At 37.9% G+C, this 18,489-nt stretch overlaps 1 protein-coding gene across 1 annotated transcript in view; it reads right to left on the reverse strand.

Moving 5' to 3' along the window:
- The window catches only part of REV3L (REV3 like, DNA directed polymerase zeta catalytic subunit), an 87,564-nt gene that overhangs the window by 21,504 nt on the left and 47,571 nt on the right, over window positions 1-18,489 (reverse strand). The window contains 5 exon segments of the mRNA XM_035900692.1: window positions 2,648-2,763; window positions 12,584-12,695; window positions 15,078-15,270; window positions 16,836-16,961; window positions 18,037-18,119. Of these exon segments, the coding sequence (XP_035756585.1) occupies window positions 2,648-2,763; window positions 12,584-12,695; window positions 15,078-15,270; window positions 16,836-16,961; window positions 18,037-18,119 (630 nt within the window).

Here is an 18,489-nt window from a genome sequence, read left to right on the forward strand (position 1 = left end):
CACAAGAACATCTGTACTATGAATACCAGTCCTGTGGAGATCATGCCTATGTCCTGCACGCCCACTCAAACTTTATGTCCAAAGATGTTAAGGGCTACAACCCTTGTTTCCTTCATTAGAACTGAACCCATGTTGTATGGGGCTTCATAGCTGTAGGGAAGGAAGCCTGACTGTGAAACACATAGGGACACCACCACTAAGAACCATACAGTTCCCAGAGAAGCAACCTTTCTTCTTTGAGGTACTCTTCACGCGTATCCCAATTCCAGTAACTTGAACAACAGCTTATGTCACGAAGATGGGTAATATAAAGAGCTTTGCTGATGTAACTGTTGATTCTGCATCAACTACAGTGCAAACATAGCTGTCCTGCAAGACAAGAGCTGTGACTCAGCCTTTGAGAACAAAAGCAGAGACACATTAGTTACCTGTATCTAACTGAAGAGATTGTTCAGCCATACTGCTACAGTAGAGCAGTAAACCTTTGTGATCTTTGGAGGCTTAAGAAACTTTCGACTGCAACACTTACCATTCCTCTTACCAAAGACATCACAAATCTTGAAGTGTAAGGGGTCAAAAGTTTTTCTGGACATCCTTCAATACCTCTGAAGACTGTGTCTAGAAGCATTATTATTGCAACCAGTGTATCATCTCAATTTGAGCCATCAGGGAAATTTAGTAACAAGGTTCACGCAATCTGTTATTATTCCTGAAGAACAAATTTGAGACCTTTGTGCTGAAGAAGGAAACTTGCGACCTTTGATAGCCAGTTCATATTTAAACTGTCATGTGCTCCTGTTTTCATGTATTAAGTACTTAAAGATTCACCAAGTTGCCAACAACTCTCAACGGAAGATACAAATTTATTTTTATGTTTTCTTTTCCCTGGGAGGTCTCTCAACTCAGACCTTTTCTAAACAGGTAATAGGTATCAAAAGCATTACAAGACTTTGAAGGCATCAAAAGAGTGCACAAATATTCAGACCTCAAGGAAGGAGTATGTGAACACAGGTCTTCTAAAACATCACTTTCTCCTGGCCTGGGCACACAGGATGCCAACATAAAAGAAGCTATTGCTATGCTGGGTAAGCCCAAAGATGCAATTAGCCCAGTATCATGTTCTGTCAAGTACCCTAAAGCAGATGCTTCAAGAACAGGGGAAGCAGCTATTGATAATCTCTCTAGAACTCTCCCAGCTTCTAACCATTTGCAGCTTCCTGGGCCAGACATTATTTTCACATATATATAATAGTTCCCAATGGATTTTTCTTCCAAGAATTTATCTCCTCTTAAAGCAACAATACACTTTAAGCATTTGTACTATCTTGTGGCAAGGAACTCAACAGTTCAACAACCCAGGGGTGAAAAATCAACTCCTGTTCTGTAGCTGCCATTTGCTAGCTTCATTTGATGATTTCTGGTTTTTTGCATTGGAAAAGACCATGGACAACCAATCCATATTTCCCTTTATATCCCCTAAGATTTCATAGGCTTTTACCTTCCTCACCCAGTTTTGTCTCTTCTGGAATCTTAACTTACTAAATTACTAGACAGATTTGGATTAGCCTTCTCATCTTTACCAGTTCTCCTCTATCCATTTTGATGGGGGAAAAGGGTTATGAAGAGGCTAGAACTGCAGTATTTGAGGTGCAAGCACACTACAAATTTTTACATTTATATTCATTGTTTTATGTTTTCCTTGCTCCCTAATTCCAAACATTTCATTTGCTTTTTCAAATGTTACAGAGTAAAAGGATAAAGTTTTTAATAGGACAATCACAGGAAAGCACTTCTTATTTCAGGGCTATTTAGTTTCTGTACAGATCTTTGGCAAGAGCCCTGACAAAAGCTGCTTTTCCAATTGTTTTGATTTTTAAAATTGTATCTCCCTCATCCACCTCTTCTTGATGACTGCAAAGAGCTACAACAAATTTCTGAGACAGTTTTTAAATTTACAAAGTCATCTTGACTCTTCTCAGATGCAATACATTTATTTAGCTGTTCACTAAGCGCATTCTTCAGAATGATAGCTTCTATTGATTGGCTAAGAATAGACACTAGGCTTACCACTCTCCTGGATAACTTTCCCCAGCTTTTAAAGAAAAAAACCCAAATATCTTTTTCTGAATGTTGGAGGAAAGCATCAGCGCTTGGGACAGTAAAACTTGCCCACAGTACAAAAATGGGTATTTAAAGTAAGGATTTTATTACAGAGCTGCTGACCAGGACGAGTGCTGCTCAGGAGCATTTTTATGTCTTCATGTCCCAGCCAGAGAAACCACGAATAATGATTATGGTATGTACCCTGAATGACATATACATATGACTGAAGCCAAAGAGAAGCACATCCAAGAACTGAAAACTTAACACACAGGACTACTGAAAATGAGTCTAGGTCATGGGTACAGGACACACCCAGGAGTGGAATACACAAAGAATTTAAAAATTCAGAAAACACTGAAACCCAGAATCTCATTGTATTTAAAATGTGTATTTTTTTGGTGTGATTATACCTGTAACAACACAACAGCAACAAGAAAAAAAGAGGTCCATCAGAAGAAATACACTGCATTTATTGTTTTAGTTTATTCACAGATTTCAACTTGTTTCTATTGGAACTGAACTGAAACCCTATAGAATTACTTACCTGGCACACGAGAAATCATTTGGCATAAATCAACATTTAGTGCAGCAGCCCTCTGTAAGAGATAACCCCAGGAATGCATCTGGACTTCATAGCCTAACAAAATGTCTGGGTCATATCTATAGAGGGGGGAAAAAGGAAAATCAGCTTCGTATTATTTAAGAAAGTACCTTCCATGAACAGAGTATAAACAGGATTTCATTCTAATCATGTTGAGTTGAAAAACAGCAGCAGCCACAATGTGTTTTTATGAAAGTAGTATCTGGACTAGGAGACAATATTTAAAACAGACAATCTTTTAGGATTTTCAATAATATTCAATTGAAAATATTTTTAGAGGGAATATTTTCTTTGGATTTGTGGTTTGGTTTCATTTTTTTTTTTTACATATTTCAGTCTTTACAAATAAAGAACAAAATCTAGGTTTAATCAGGTTTTATCGATGGGATCAGGTTGTATCAAGCATAAACTGAAACCTAGCTACTGGCACAAGACAGATGTGCAATGAAATAAAGTCCTGTTCTCAAACTTTGTTGTGCTATTTTCCTTTATGAAACAGACTAGAATTTGCTACTAGGCTACTTCAATGTTTTGCAAATAACAGTGTGTCACACATACTGCAGTGTAGCTTATAATAATCAGAGGACAATTCTAGTCCTAAATGGTGACTCTTTATTGGGAAAGTTACAACTCACAATTGAGTGAAAGCTGTTAAAACTGAAACATGGTGAAAACCAACCATATCTACCAATTCTATTTAAATACCTCTTCCTTTAAGATAACCTCCTTCCTAGAAGATACATAAGAAAAACTCATTTTATGCTCTATCTCATGCCAGGTAGAAGATTTGACTGGCTTGTGTATGACAAAAAGGAAAGTCAGAACTGCATAGATTCTAGTGGAGGGCTACGATGATGATGAGGGGACTGAAGCACCTCTATTATGAGAAAAGGCTGAGATAGCTGGGTCTCCTGAGCCTGCAGAAGATGAGACTGAGAGGAGATCTTATTAACACTTACAAATATCTTAAGGGCAGGTGTCAGGAGGATGGGGCCAGACTCTTTTCAGTGGTGCCCAGTGACAGGATAAGTGTCAACGGGCACAAACCGAAACATAGGAAGTTCCATCTTCGTATGAGGAAAAACTTCTTTACTTCAAGGGAGACAGAGCACTGGAACAGGCTGCCCAGAGAGGTTGTAGAGTCTCCTTCACTCTGGAGATACTCAGAACCTGCCGGGATGCAATACTGTGCAACCTGCTCTAGGTGAACCTTCTTCAGCAGGGGGGTTGGACTAGATGTTCTCAAGAGGTCCCTTCCAACCCCAACCATTCTGTGATTCTGTAATTGTCTTCTGACACAGTCACTGCCCATCTTCCAATCAGACTCAGAGAAGAGTTGACTAGACAGAAGGACAAACAAAGTGCCTTCAAAGTCAAAGCACGGGCAGGAGTTAGCTTGGAGGAGCCTGTATCACTGACCTTTTGAGTAGGCACTATAAAACCAGAAGTCACAATCTGGTTACTTGCTGAAGAACCTAGGAATGACTTTCTTGGGCTGGGCAGGAGGAGACTGGCCAGAGTAACATCAGATATATGTTATTTTTGTAGTAAAAAAATAAAGGAATTTTCACTGGGAAGAACAGCTGCTTCTCTTAGGAAAAACTTCTTCACAGAAAGGGTTGTCAGGCTCTGGAATGGGCTGCCTAGGGAGGTGGTTGAGTCCCCATCCCTGGAGGTATTTAAAAGAAGGATAGATGAGGTGCTTACGGACATGGTTTAGTGGTGGGATGGCAGGGTTAGGTTAACGGTTGGACTTGATGATCTTAAAGGTCTTTTACACCCTAGACAATTCTTATGATTCTATGATTCTTTCAATGCGGCTCAGTCAAGGAGTTTCAAGTTCCAGCAAGCAGCATTCAATAAAACTGAATGACAGAAGGGCAGTTGTCAGGAGGTAGAGGACTGGACAATAGGCTGAGGGTCCTGTACCACGGTCCAAGCCCAATGCCACAACAGGATGCAGGCTTGTAGACCTTAGTTTATGGGAGAAGCAGGCAGGGGCCTTGGCTTATGAACAGGATCTCTGTACTTTTTGCATCCTTAAACACATCAAAAAATGCCAACATTTCCTGACTGTTGGACATATGAGAATACTCTTTCCCTGAATCCTAAGTTAAAGCTGTATCACAGACATTACAAATGAAGCTTCAGATTTGTTGTGAAAGTGTCTTCCTTGCTTGTGTGTTCCAGACAAAGGCAGATGACAACTCACTTTGAAGTAACTAACTACTCTGAGAACAGCTCCAGGAAAAGAGCTTTCTCCATACTTCTGCCACAGACACTAACTTTTTGTGAAAAATAAAGGGAAAAGTATTTGAATCTTCTTTCTCAGCATGGCGCGCTCTTATTACAGTTTGGGCTTTTGCACCAGCCAGCAAAAGTTGGCTTTTACCACAACAGTTGCAAACATCCCTTTTACCACCTAATTCTACCCATGAAGGAATGGTTTTGATACAAATTTTGGCTAAAGCAGAAGATTCTAAAGTAATTTTTATTTTCTAGCATCCTAGAGAAAGTAGAAGAACTAGTACCTTGCATTTGGGGAGTATTTTGCTATCTGCTGCTAATGTCAAATGAATGATCCTTTCGCTTTGGAGACAGCAAATGATCATCAGGAGTGGAAGTAGTAAATTTATTAATTTTGGAAGCCTATTCTATCAGAGTTACAAACCCAAAGCTACTTTGAACAATTTATGGACAAATGAATGAAGCTAGCCTGCAGTTCCTTCCAGCAGCAGAGTGTCAAAAAGAGTTATGACCACTTGCTGCTCTGCACAACATACAATGATTGCCAATTGAGGTTCCAAAATTATTAATAGCTCCATCTAAGCTTTGAAATAAAAAGGAATTACGTAATGGTTTATACAGTCATAGAGTAAGTGTAAAAAAATTAACATATTTTCACATTAATTCTTGCAGCTAAACTATCCTAGTCCTAGCATATTGCAAAACGCTACTGATTATTTAAAATGAAGGAAGTAGTCATTTATGCTCACATTTGAAAACTAGTTTCACATAATTCAAAATTGAAAATACCGTAGATTTTATGCTGGGCAAGACATTATTCAGATAGGTTCAACGATAGATGCAAACGTGAATGAGAAACTTGTGAAGAACTGCTTATGTGGTACATAAACCAGTATTCTTTATGCCAGGAATTTGCTTGCTCTTTTAAGCTTGTTCTGAACAGAAACAAGCATACTATTTGGAAGCAGCAAATCACCATAACTATATTAGGAACTACCACCTGTGATGAAGGACAGCTGCTTTGGGTTTTCCTTGCCCAAGTAGTGCATTACCTCCCGCTTTTCCTACTTAACCAAATTTTAGTGGGCTATTACATTACTACTGCAAATACCCCTATTTATATTGCAACTGAATACAACATTTCATCAATTCTTGAGTTAATCTTACTGTTCTTTTTTAAGCTGATGAATAAAATAACCTCTGTAAACCATCTGCATATAATATCAAGAATTGTTTCTCTAGTTTCCTTCAGATGGGAAGATGTTTTATACGACGACATAAAACCACTTCAGTTTCTGATGGTTTCAGATACACGCATTTTCTTATATAAATCAAACTAGACACATGTATTAAGGGGAGGGTCTCATTTCAACTAATTTTGGCACCTCAAATTTTCTAAGCCGGTCTCTTTATTGTCATTGAAGACAAAAGGCCTCTTTGGGTGAGCTACTCCTTATATTTTAGCCACCTCTTGCAGCATGAGATCCTGTTCTTTCCGTTTAACATACATGATGATGAGGGTAGCTACTTAGACACTGACAAGGAAATATATGTCTAAGTTTCAGTCAGATGACTCTCATACAAAGCTATCTACAGGGAAAACCAAGGCAGAGTAGCTAGTAAATGGTGAATTCAAACCCTACTCTAAATGCCTTGTAAACATAGTCCCTTGGTCTCAGTTTCCCATATTTAAAACTTGGATCCAGGTGGTATCCTTCTGAAAGCATGAAAAATTATAAACACACTATCAGCAACTGAATTGCTCGGATACTGCAGGAAGTTACACATATATGTATTTTGTATGTATATCTGTGTGCTGAAGGCAATGTATAAGCACAAAGGGCCATAATTAGCATTAATAAATTTATGGATGCTTACATATTTCCTTAACCTTACAATCAAAATGATTTTTGGTTAAGTGTATCTCTGAATTATCTTAGAAGGAAAAACCAAAGTAAGATTAAATTCAGGTAGAACTCCTTCCTACTGAGCAACACCTGGGATGCCAAACTCCTGCACTATAGCATGCATAAGGTCTACCTTATGCAACAAGTTTAACAGACCTATCAGATTTCTTGCACCTAACATGAGGCGCTGCTGTTTCTCGCTTCTTATTTCCTTGCTGATCAGCTCCATCTCAATTTATGCAGCGGAAGTGCCCTCTCCTGCAGCCCAATCCCATGTACCAGCCTTATCAATGGATCAGCATGTCATTTGTTGAGAACTCCTGTGGTATACTTTTTGCTATTAAAGAAGAGGTGCCTGGAGCTAAAAGATGACGTTACTCCAAATGGGAAAATGAACAGGTAAACCCAAGGTTTAGCTGATGTGAGCTCAACTGAAGTCTCTCTGTCTTGCTTTCTCTCTCCCCTTTTCATGTGGTACCACAAAGATGACAGGCTGTGAGCTAATGAGAGGACAAGTTTTACATTTTTCATCCTCCCATCTCACAATTTTTACAGTATACTATCCAGTTGGTCTTCATCATCAGTTTAAGCTGTTTTATTAAAAGGAATTGTAATGAGACCAGCTTTTACACCTGCAAGAAACTAGCAAGTTGTAATACTGATACTTGAAAGCTGCTGGCTAGGACTAACATGACAGGAATAAGAGGTGTGCCTTGCCAACATAGTGCTCTTTTGTTAAAAGGATGGGCACTGATACTGCTTTGCATGCTGTTGCCAGTCTCTCTGCAAAGATGAAAAGCAGCATTTATACTGGCAGGATTTAAAGATGACAGCATTAGCATTCAACTCATACATGCTGCAGAGAGAAGAAATGTGATTATTTTCCTCTCTAGCTAAGTCATATGTGCTGTTATGCCATCTCTTCCTCTTTCTCATTTGATAATTTCGTGAATGAACACTAAAGCTCCCAGTTATGCCTTCCCTTTTATCATGTGTCTGGTTTTCCTGACTGCTATTTTTCTTCCAGCTAAAATTAAGAGAAAAAGGGTGGAAAAAAATTAGGCCAGACCTACGATACAGACAAAAGCAGTAACTGTGCATGGCAGCAGACTACTTGGTGACTCAAATGCATAACTGAAATATCTGAAAACATTTTTCCAGTTTGCTTTGGACAATAAAAATCCATTAAGTTGATACAGGACATAAAGATTTCTACAGGAAAACACCACAGAAGATGATACCGGCCTGGGAAAAGAAGGTTAGATTAACACAATCCTATTTTAAAAAGAAAACATTGCTAGAGCATTTACAGAAGAACAAATATAATGCATCGTATCCAATACAAAAAATTGATTAGCATCATACTTCACAAGAAAAACATTATACAAAATATTTAAATGTTAAGTATTAACAACTAATTAATTTACAAATGTTTTATCCCCAAAATCTTTAAAAAAAAAATCTTACAACTTTATACTTTTTTTTTTGTATTTTTATCAGAAACTACTTCCATGGGGACAATGAGCCGTCGGTGGCTGGCGAGTCTCAAGTAGCAGTGAATCTACTACTTTTTTTTCATGCCCGCGCTGTTTCCACATCCTCTGTGTGTCACAGAGATGGGGACTGTGCATTCCCACATGAATTCCCCAAATTTTGCTCCTCTCATGCCTACAGGACCAGCCCTTTTCTGCTATCTGGTAGTATATGCACTTACAGAAGAGTGGCACAATTTGCCTTAAAAGTGTAGGAGAGGTCCAGACATGTGATTTCTCTTTCATGGGAATCCACTGCTCCATCAGGCTTGGACATCTCTAATTTTCCCGTGTTTTTTAAATCTCCGAGACAAACCTTCTCGTAGCATTCCCTTCCTCCTCCTCCTCAAACAGCCAGCTTTCCTGCATTTTATACTTACTGGTTTATGGAGCTACGTGAATGCATTTACTCTTTTTTCTGCCTTTAGGTTCAGATACAGAGGTGGTTCTGTTTTACTTTTTCAAGCAGACAGATTCTTCCAATTTTTCTCCCAGGTCACTGCAGCTCACACCTTACAATAGATAGTCTATTCAAGGAGGCTGTTCAGACAGCACGACAGAATCCTTTAGGACAGCAATACAGGTACAGGCTCCATTTCAAGAAAGAAAAATTAATTTCCCCTATGACAACTCCAAAGAGCCTACAACTTGTCTCTCTGTGCTTATAGATCATCACATTGGCTGCACAGGATGGGAAAGAGGTTGCTTCTCAGCTGCTTTACGCTAGTTTTGAGCTGAAGTCCTATTTTTTTGTTTACAGCTGGAGGACAGCTTACCAAAGAACAGAAAATTGGACCTATGTAGGTGAAGCTTCCTCTCAAACTCTAAGACGATTGTCAGGATACCAAGAACCACTTTAATTATGTTTCTCTTTGTTGAAAATCCACATTGTTTATTCTTTCCTGCCTCCTCCAAACTCACCTCTATGGCTCTTCCTTTCAAACTGTTTCCTGCCTCTCAACCCTCATGCAGATCAGTATTTCAACACTTTTTAGAATTAAAGAGAATTCTCAAATTCTCTTTACAATGATGTGCTTTCTTTTAGCTGTGTCTACATAGATTTTGGTACTCACACTTGTAAGTACTCCCATTTCACAGCTGAATCACTCTCAGTAATAATCTAGAAATAAAGGTTTCCTCAGTATTTGGACAAATCTGCTAGTTTTCAGCGTAGATGAAATCACAGATCACAATTCCAGACAAACAACTATGTCTTCTTCTGGTCTACAGACCTCAAGATGACTTATTTTCATTTGCGAACTGCCCCAAGTTAATTGGAGACAACATCTACTAATTTCACAGAAGAATACTTAACCTGGTATTTAGTTTACAGGCATCTAGGTGGAAATACATGTTAATCTTACTGTGGTCATTCAGATCTAGCACACGCTGAACAACTTCACAGTGAAGGTATAACTGAATCCAATGTCAGCTTATCAATTCCAGTGAACATTCTGGAGCAATACTCATCTTCAGTAAACATGGAACAGAGTAACTTTAGCTCTGCTATAAAAGGTTAGATTTGAGAAATACTCTTCAGAGACAAAAAGCTAGTGGGACAGCCCAAGAATAAAACACCAGCAAGCATTAAAACTTCACTAATTTATCACTCTTTGCTTCATCATCTGTATCCCTCAGTATCAACCAGCAAGTTATAAAGACTATTTGCGTTGATACTCTGGGTCATTTGTTCAAAGACAAAATGCTTCCAGGTTTCTGATGGAAAAAGAGACTGAGGAGCTAAGAGTATTGCAGGAAGTGATACATTTCCCAGGAATCATCTTTCCTTCATCTGTGTGCTGGGAACAGTGGTCAAGAATTCTCTACTGTGCTCTTCCAGAGTTTACATCTATTGACAAGAAGTGACAGAATCAACCATTTCTTATTTTCAATAACCAGAATAGAATAAAAACAAAGGCCTAAACAGAGAATTAGAAGGCTGGAACTTGAAACAAATGAGTACGTTCCACAATTTCATATATATGAAATGAGAGCAAGACTTAGACCAATTATTAAGAGAAAGACTAGAAGTAGGAAAAAGAATTCTTCAATTGGACTGCATAAGACTCCCACAGCTGAAGTACCCTCCGTTCACTGCACCAACCAGTTGATAAAAGTCTGCTCCTGGTATTGACAATCAAGATTGAATAGATATTCTGTCATTCACTGTGCCAGGAATCTGGAATTTCACTCCTCCACCCTTCTCTCCAACATCCGAAGAAGCCAAGAACACGAACCAAAAGCAAGCTGCAGCCATGCTGGGCATGCTATTTGGTCCCAAGAACCTATTATCCTCTAGCCTGATGCATACATCAGTATATAAGATACTGACATGCTCCTCTGCTGATAAATTAAGGTCATTTTGAGTTTTGCTCCATGAACACCAACATAGCCTGATTGTTTTCTTTCTCTAACATATCAGACCTACCATTAAGTGCACCTACCAGTACAACTACAGTACTTAGCTTGTGCTGGAAAAAGTAACACTAAAAACAGCAACAGAAGATTGTTTTAAAAATAATTCCTGATGCTGAAAGTTTTTGTTAAAGCTGCTTGCTTGTTCACTTCCCATTGAGGAATATCTTTGCAGTCCACCACTTTTTAATCAAGTAGTTTTACCATACTTTTGCCTTCAGTTAGAGCTACTCTGGGCCTAGACACTTGTTTTGTGCTTAAGAAATAGAAAACATTTACTCCAGCAAACTTTCTTACTCTCTTTCACCTAGGCTACAGAAAATAAAGGGGGAAAAGAACTGCAAAACAGGTGTGGCCCAAGTTTTAAAAACATATTTGTTGAGAGTTCAACATAAGTCTGATTCCTTAGGAGGGAAGCAGACTAAGATGACAGCAGTCTGCCTCTCCATTAATAGATCTAATCTTTTATCTTCCAGGAGTAAAAGTTAACTAACTCAATCGTTGAAGATAAAGTTGTCGAGTCAAAAAGGCATGATAGCACAATGTTGAAAGAGAGGATCTCTTAAGAAGAGATTTTTCAGTCAGCAACCCGGTGATTGGTATGTTCCATCTTGAAGTCCTATAAAAATTGCATGCTTTTTTCATTCTGTAATGCCTCCAGTATGCACAGATGTGGACTTCTTCTGTTCTTCAGTGATATGTATATATATTCTAACTGCTGAGTTCTCTCTCTCTACGTACTGTCACTTTTTAAACTTCTACACAACTGGTGGAGAATTCGTCATTTACTGGCAGCTTCTCGTTCTCAGTAATTTTCCTAAGTTTGATGGAGCACTAGATTTCCAAGAAAGAGAAAAATAAAATTATGTTCCTTACCTGAATTTTGTTTTCTCTGAACAGGGATCTGCTGCTCTGCCAGGACCCACCCTGTGTTGTTGCATTCAGCAACTCTTTTTGTATTCTGGCTTCATGGGGTTGGTCAATGTCTTTCTCATCAGAGGTTTTCTGGTTGGAGAGAGAAAGAATTGCAAATGTACTCTGCCTAGTACACATTTTTTTCTGGTGCCTCTATTCCAGCAGGGTGACTCATAGTTTAAATCTGGTTTATTTTTCCTTGCGATTTTACAGCTTTGCACCTCTGTCAGTAGGGCCTGGAGAGATGTCTGCAGTTCCACCCACTCACCAAGCCAAGAGGGCTACCAAACAGGCCTCCCAGCCTTGGTGGAGATGGGGAAAACCAGCAGTTTTCCAAGTCTGATGGAGCAGGGGATTTCCATTCAGAGAAGACAAAACTAATGAAGGAATCTGATTTTTCAGCTACTGGTTATTTTCATCTGTCCATAGCAGTTTCAGTACCATGTAGGTTTTTTTCTGTCTTGCCTCAGAGTCCCTAGAAAAATTCTTCCCATCTGAGGGGTCTTCTATAGCTCTCAGCACTGTTAACATCTGCTATTCTGAGAGTTTCAGAGAGAGATGTGTAATGACTTCTGGGATTAACAGGAAAGTTTGTATGTTAAAGAAGATTACTTATATAGCTGATTCACTTCAAGACTGTAACTCAGCTGCTTAAGAGGATCTGAATGTTCTTGCTGTCAGAAAAAAGGAAAAAGCAAAAAGTATTTTTATTCGAAAGACCACCATGCTTGTCCACTCTAGAAATAAGCCTTTGAGGGAAACAACAACAAAAAATCAGTATTTCAGAGACTGGCAAGAGTTGAAGGAACTAAATCTGCTGTACCAAGCCTGAAAAATAAAAGCAGAACGTACAGATATGCTACCTTTTTACAATATTCACTACTTCCTGGAAAAGAGTTCTTTCATCAGTAGCGTAACTGACTTCTAGTCCTGTAACTCCAGATCTTGTGAGCAAGGGGGCTTGGTCTCTGCTCCCTAGAAAATAAAGTAAAAAAATAAATCATTACAATTTAGAAGGATTTCCATGACTTCAGTCAACAATATTGCTTTAGAACAAAAGACAGAACTGAAAAGAAGTATGGAATACAACATATTTTTATCTTTAATTATTATCACAACTAATTCCATGGACTTATTTTGTTCCTCTTGGGTGGAAAAGTTTGTTCTTTTCCCCTATGTAAAATACTATCATAGTGGTAAACTTGCACAAATTCTCAGATATAAATAAATTTGATTCAAGAGAAATTTCACCATTTTACATATACAAGAGTCCAGCTATTAGAAAATTATTTTTAATATGCCCATGAGAGTTCACACAGTGTTTTCATGCAAAATATTTATTTTAATTGCTAGCTTAGAGTAGTGCTTGCAAAATGCTTTGAAGAATGAAAATGCTGCATAACATAGTATAGTTCTTTTTTCAGTACACTTCTTAAAAAACACTAAGTTACTAACAGAAATGGAAAAACATGAGCAACAGCTCACTTAGTCCACATTAAGAGTGTCTACATTGATAATGTGTGAATAATAGCTAAATTCATATGCATGCAGGAACTCAGCGTTTGCCTTCTGTATACAAAAAACCCTATAAATGAATAATATGCAACACATACTTTGTCTTTTCATTTTCTCTATACAACAGATAGTAGTATCTCTGATTAAGGCAACAATCTGGAGGTTTTTAAAAGGTATTCTACTTTGACACATTCTTGAGGTCTTGAGAATTAAAAAAGTGTGCTTTCAGAAATAAATGTTAAAATGAGTATTGTAACTTACAAAGCAATAATAATACAAAAAGGGGGGGGGGAATGTATCTCAATGTCAAGTCACTCCACAGGGAACTCAAAAACTTCTAAGCAAGAAAATACTGACAGCACACATCAATTATAGCAAAGAATGTCACAATAACATTTAAACATATCATTTTATTTCACTAACAAAAGCAGATCAGAACCTTTGTTTTTTCAAAATATTATTGGACCTCTTTACAGAGAGCTTTTTCTTGATAATTTATCAGTGGCACACATCTAGGGAGCCATAGTGGCTATACTGTGGAAAATCTCAGTAAGGTAATGGAGATTTTTTTTAAAGATAGTAACAAGCATATAATACCAGAATAAACTTCACTGAGAATAATAAGAACTTAGCTTAACATGATATAGCATATGACTTTGAAAAATAAACTGGTAAAAGAAGGAGCTGTTGCCTTAATGCTAAATTGATTTTTGGTAGGTTTTTGTCCACACTTAAATTTTAGACAGTATTTTGTGGTTTAATACACATTTGCAATGCCAAAGAAACCCTGAAAGAAAGAAGACTTGTTTTGGGTTTTTTGGTTGTTTTTTTTTTTTTTTACTAGCCTAAACCAGTGGTACTCAACCTTTAACAGCTGGAGAGCCACTTCTTTATTAAATGGAGTTGTAGAGCACCAAAAAAATCAAGTATCAACAGTGTGATTTTTTTTTCCCATCATGACACTTCAATGTGTGATGATGCTGCCTCAACACCATCACATATTGATACATCACGACATGACACATCAGCATCCTCTCTCCCAGCAGCATTCTGTCTTCAACCCCTTCTGGCTGCTAGGAAGGAGTGGGGTGGAGGGGTGGAAAGGGCAAAAGGGCGATTTTTTTCCCCATTCTGCCCCACAGCTGCTGGGTGGGAGGTGATCTCTACTCTTACCTGTGGGGGGATCCCAGCAGCTCCTTTTCTTTCCCCCTATGGGAGGGGGAACTTCAGCGACTCCCACACTGCTGGTCCATTTGCTCAGTGCTCCCCGCGCTGCCTGATAGAGTGGAGCGCCGATCAGACGCCTACATTGCGAGAGCCGCCTGTAGGGCCATGAAGAGCCACATCCGGCTCTAGAGCCACAGGTTGAGTATCACTGGTCTAAACAAAGCCAAAAAGGTACAATAGAATAAGGGCCCCTGTTTAGATCCTAAAAGGATCAGATAAAACCACAAAAATAACCCTTAAGTAAAATATAAAACATACTGTCTTGCTTTTAACATTTTCTACTTGTAGCTATCCAGCAACTTGAGTAGGAAACTAAAGGCAGGTTTTCCTCTTTATACTTTTAGAACACTGCAGGAGCTTGTCCACAAGTACGCAAACATAGATATTTTGCACATGCGTATGTTATTTGTGGTTTACAGCCCATGCAATAGTTCTTTGGAAGATATAAGCAGGAAAACTCTATGTTTAACATGGCCATTCATCCAACAGTCAACAAGACAAAATGAAATGAGCTAAACAGCAATATAGATACTCGATTATATTTTGCTTGCTACTGTTTGATTACTATGAAATAAGCATTTTTGTAAAATACGTTAAGAAAAAAGAAATAGGAACCTTGGCTTGAGAGTGTCCTGTCTCTATCGATCACTATAGCACCAGTGATTTCTTTTTTATCAGTATTTGGCAGTGCTGTGTCTGATGAGATGCAATAGAATAAAGCACAGATCGGATCAAACTCTGGGTCTGGTTCCAAATCTCGTCTGGTTCGAGCATGTAACTCCATACTGATGAGGGTAAGGTGTTGGACCTACCAACAAATAAATACATTAAGTTAGTATGTTTTGGAGCTTTCTTCAAAAAATTTAAGAGGAGATTATTAGTGCAAATGAACTCACTGCAGACATATATATGGTCGTATTATATTGTAACTAAGAGGTCACACCTGAAAATTAACAGAAGTGATTAAACATGCATCTCTGGATCTCCCACTTTTGCAAAAAGTATTATCTTACAAAAAAGATTAATCACTTGATATATTTTTATACTCAATTATTAAAATTCAATATTTATTTCTGAGCACTATCTTCTACCAAAGCAGAAAATACAAACAGAAATGTTCAACAATTGTAAATTCCCGTAATGTTTTCAAACAGCTTTGCATATTGAGCAGAATTAATTTTCCGGACTGATCAAGAACAAAGAATCACTTTATAATCTATATTTTCCTTTCCCATTGTCACACAAGGCGTGCAAACAAGCATGAAGACTATGTCACTTACAGGAAGATATGGAGAATACCTAACTTTCCCTTCACTTGCATTAATGAACTTCCATGTTATGTTGCTACAGCTTTTTGCAGAATTGTTTGCATTAAGAAAATGCTAATCCCTATATATTGTACGGTTTTGATTCTACGGTAAGTACTGTAGTATTTAATACTGTTTCAATGTTTTGTTGCTGCCCTGTTATCTTGCATAATATAATTGACAATGTGGACTAATGGGCCAGTTGGAGGCATTACAAGGGAAAAGTTACAAATATTTCTAAGTATGTAAGCTGCCCTGGGGGCAGCCTGATCTCCTCTAAATTTGCAGCCTAAATCACTGAAATTCACCATCGCTGAAATGAAATTTTACTATCAAGCTCTATCTCCACTTCCTACAAAATCATCAGTTTCTTGGGGCTTCTCCCATGTCATCTACTCAGCACATAAAAATTCTGTCTCCCCAGTTCATCTGTAAATTGATCAACAGCTAATTGTGGTGACTGTCTGGGAGCGCACACATGCTGGCTGGCCAGTTAGCAGCCAAACACAGCAGTACTATATTCGCATTGCATCCCTTTCTCCAGCACCAATTTTGATCTCTCCTCCCTGACCAACCACTGATCTACATGAAATATGCAGACACGCTCTTTGAGACATGTACCACTTTGTTAAATGTAGTAGAAACTGGCTAACAGGTTCAGAAGGTAACATGTAGAGATACCGGGAGGGCCTGACTGAATGATGCCAGATGCCTTGTTTCTTAAGGAAATGATCTATGAAAGTTATGGTCAACTAGTTTTTCCAGTAATGTTTTTATACAAAAACTTACTATTTCTTCCTCCTGACCTTTCCCTTATTTGTATTTTTTAAAGGAAGGTTTACCACCTCAACAAAAATACTATGAAATTGAGTTCAATACTATTAAATAAAGGCATTTGGAGATCAAGCTGAAACTAGCAGAGCAACTACTTAAAGCTGCAGACATCACACACTGATAAATTTTAAGCCAGGCAGGGACCAAGGAGGAAAAGATTTTTAAATTCTGCCATTATAAAACCATTCTGACAAACTATCATTTTATAAAATAACACGTAACAGTAAATTACCTCATGTAAAGATTTTGCTTCCTGCAGGTTTTCCACGCTGACTTTAAAACCGTAAGTGTTATTTAAAGATGGTCCTTCAATCTGTGAAGTCTCTTTCTTTTGAGCCCCAAGGGCAGCAAATTGATTCTGATTGGGGGCGAGGGAGGGGAAAAAAAAGCACAGTATAATACTGAAAAAACTATAGGTTGCTAAATTCATATACAATATTAAATACAAATTTATCAATAAAAATGCAAATGTTACACACTACAATTACTAAAATAATAATAAAAAAAAGATTTCACTATCTCCTCATGTCATTTTTCAACACGGAAACAACAGTTGGATCTTTCTGCCTTTTAGAAATAGTTTTAATGAAACTTCATAGTAAAGCAAGAGGCAGTTTGAAATACTTAAAAAAAAAAACCCCAAAACACCCAAGCACAAAACCCCACACATATTGGCTTTCTTAGAAGCCTGAGGAGAGGGGAACCACCAAACCTCTATTCTCTCTCAAGCAAGAATTCATCAAAACCCTCCATTTCAGTCACCACTTTTTAAGGCACTGAATTAAGGGTACACTTAAGTACCCACTTGAACTGGGTGAACACCAGTATGTTAAGAATGAAAGAAAAGACTACTGGGTCATTTCGGTAATGCACCTAGCCCATGGTTTTGTTTCCAACATGGGAAGCAGAAACACTGTTTAGGGAAAACATGAGAGTCTGATCATTTTAGGCAATCCACTCTCTCTCTCCTCTGTCAGCATGCCACTGCCTACATTGTTTTCAGAAAATGCCTACAACATTATATGAAAACTAACACACACAGAGATACATAAATACACACGTCTATGTCTACACACACACACATATATATATAAAAATAGGAAATCACAATGTAACTTTAAAAGGGTGTTCTAACTAAAAGAGCAAAACTACATCTTTACACGGTGTCTCTTTAGTGTTTCATTAGCATCTGACTACCCTAAAACATAGAACATACTCTCAATATCCAATCTTTTTTTCCTCCCTGCAAATTAAACTGATTTCTTCTTCCTAACTTCGAGTGTACACTGATTCTACAGCAACTGTATCCTACCATTTAAAATGTACTTTCAAGATCCTAACAGTGAAAGGAAAAAACAACACAGAAGAAAGAGAATGGAAATGTGTATGTGTGGAGTAATAGAAATACATCTGTATCTAATATCATAATTTACCTTCATTTGTGTAGTTAGAAGTACTCTTCGAAGACCATCAGTATTATTTCCCCTCTTGTGGCTCAGTTTCTGGGCTTTTAGTTCTGTAAACACATGAACGCAAAACTGCTTAGCCTCAATAATATTGTCTAGACATTAAACACGCTGGAAGCAACTAGAGGTATTTGGGTAACATTACAAACAAATATTATATACAAACAAATACAACTTTATTCTCTGTCCAATCCAAAGCACAACTATTACAGTTTGGTATTTATGAACATTTAGGAATGTGTGGTACAAGGCCACTAAGTTACCAAATGTCACACGATTATCACCTTGAACACTGCAATGCTATTCACACTCTACAGTGAGATTATGTTTGGAAAAATACAAGCAATACAACCAACAAGATTTCAAAATCCCCCCAAATAAGCTATACTTTTCAATTAAGATTTTAACCAGCACCTCACA

This window comes from Egretta garzetta, unplaced genomic scaffold (genome assembly GCF_000687185.1).
Source record: "Egretta garzetta isolate BGI_Z169 unplaced genomic scaffold, ASM68718v1 scaffold18, whole genome shotgun sequence".
Classification (NCBI taxonomy): Eukaryota; Metazoa; Chordata; class Aves; order Pelecaniformes; family Ardeidae; genus Egretta; species Egretta garzetta.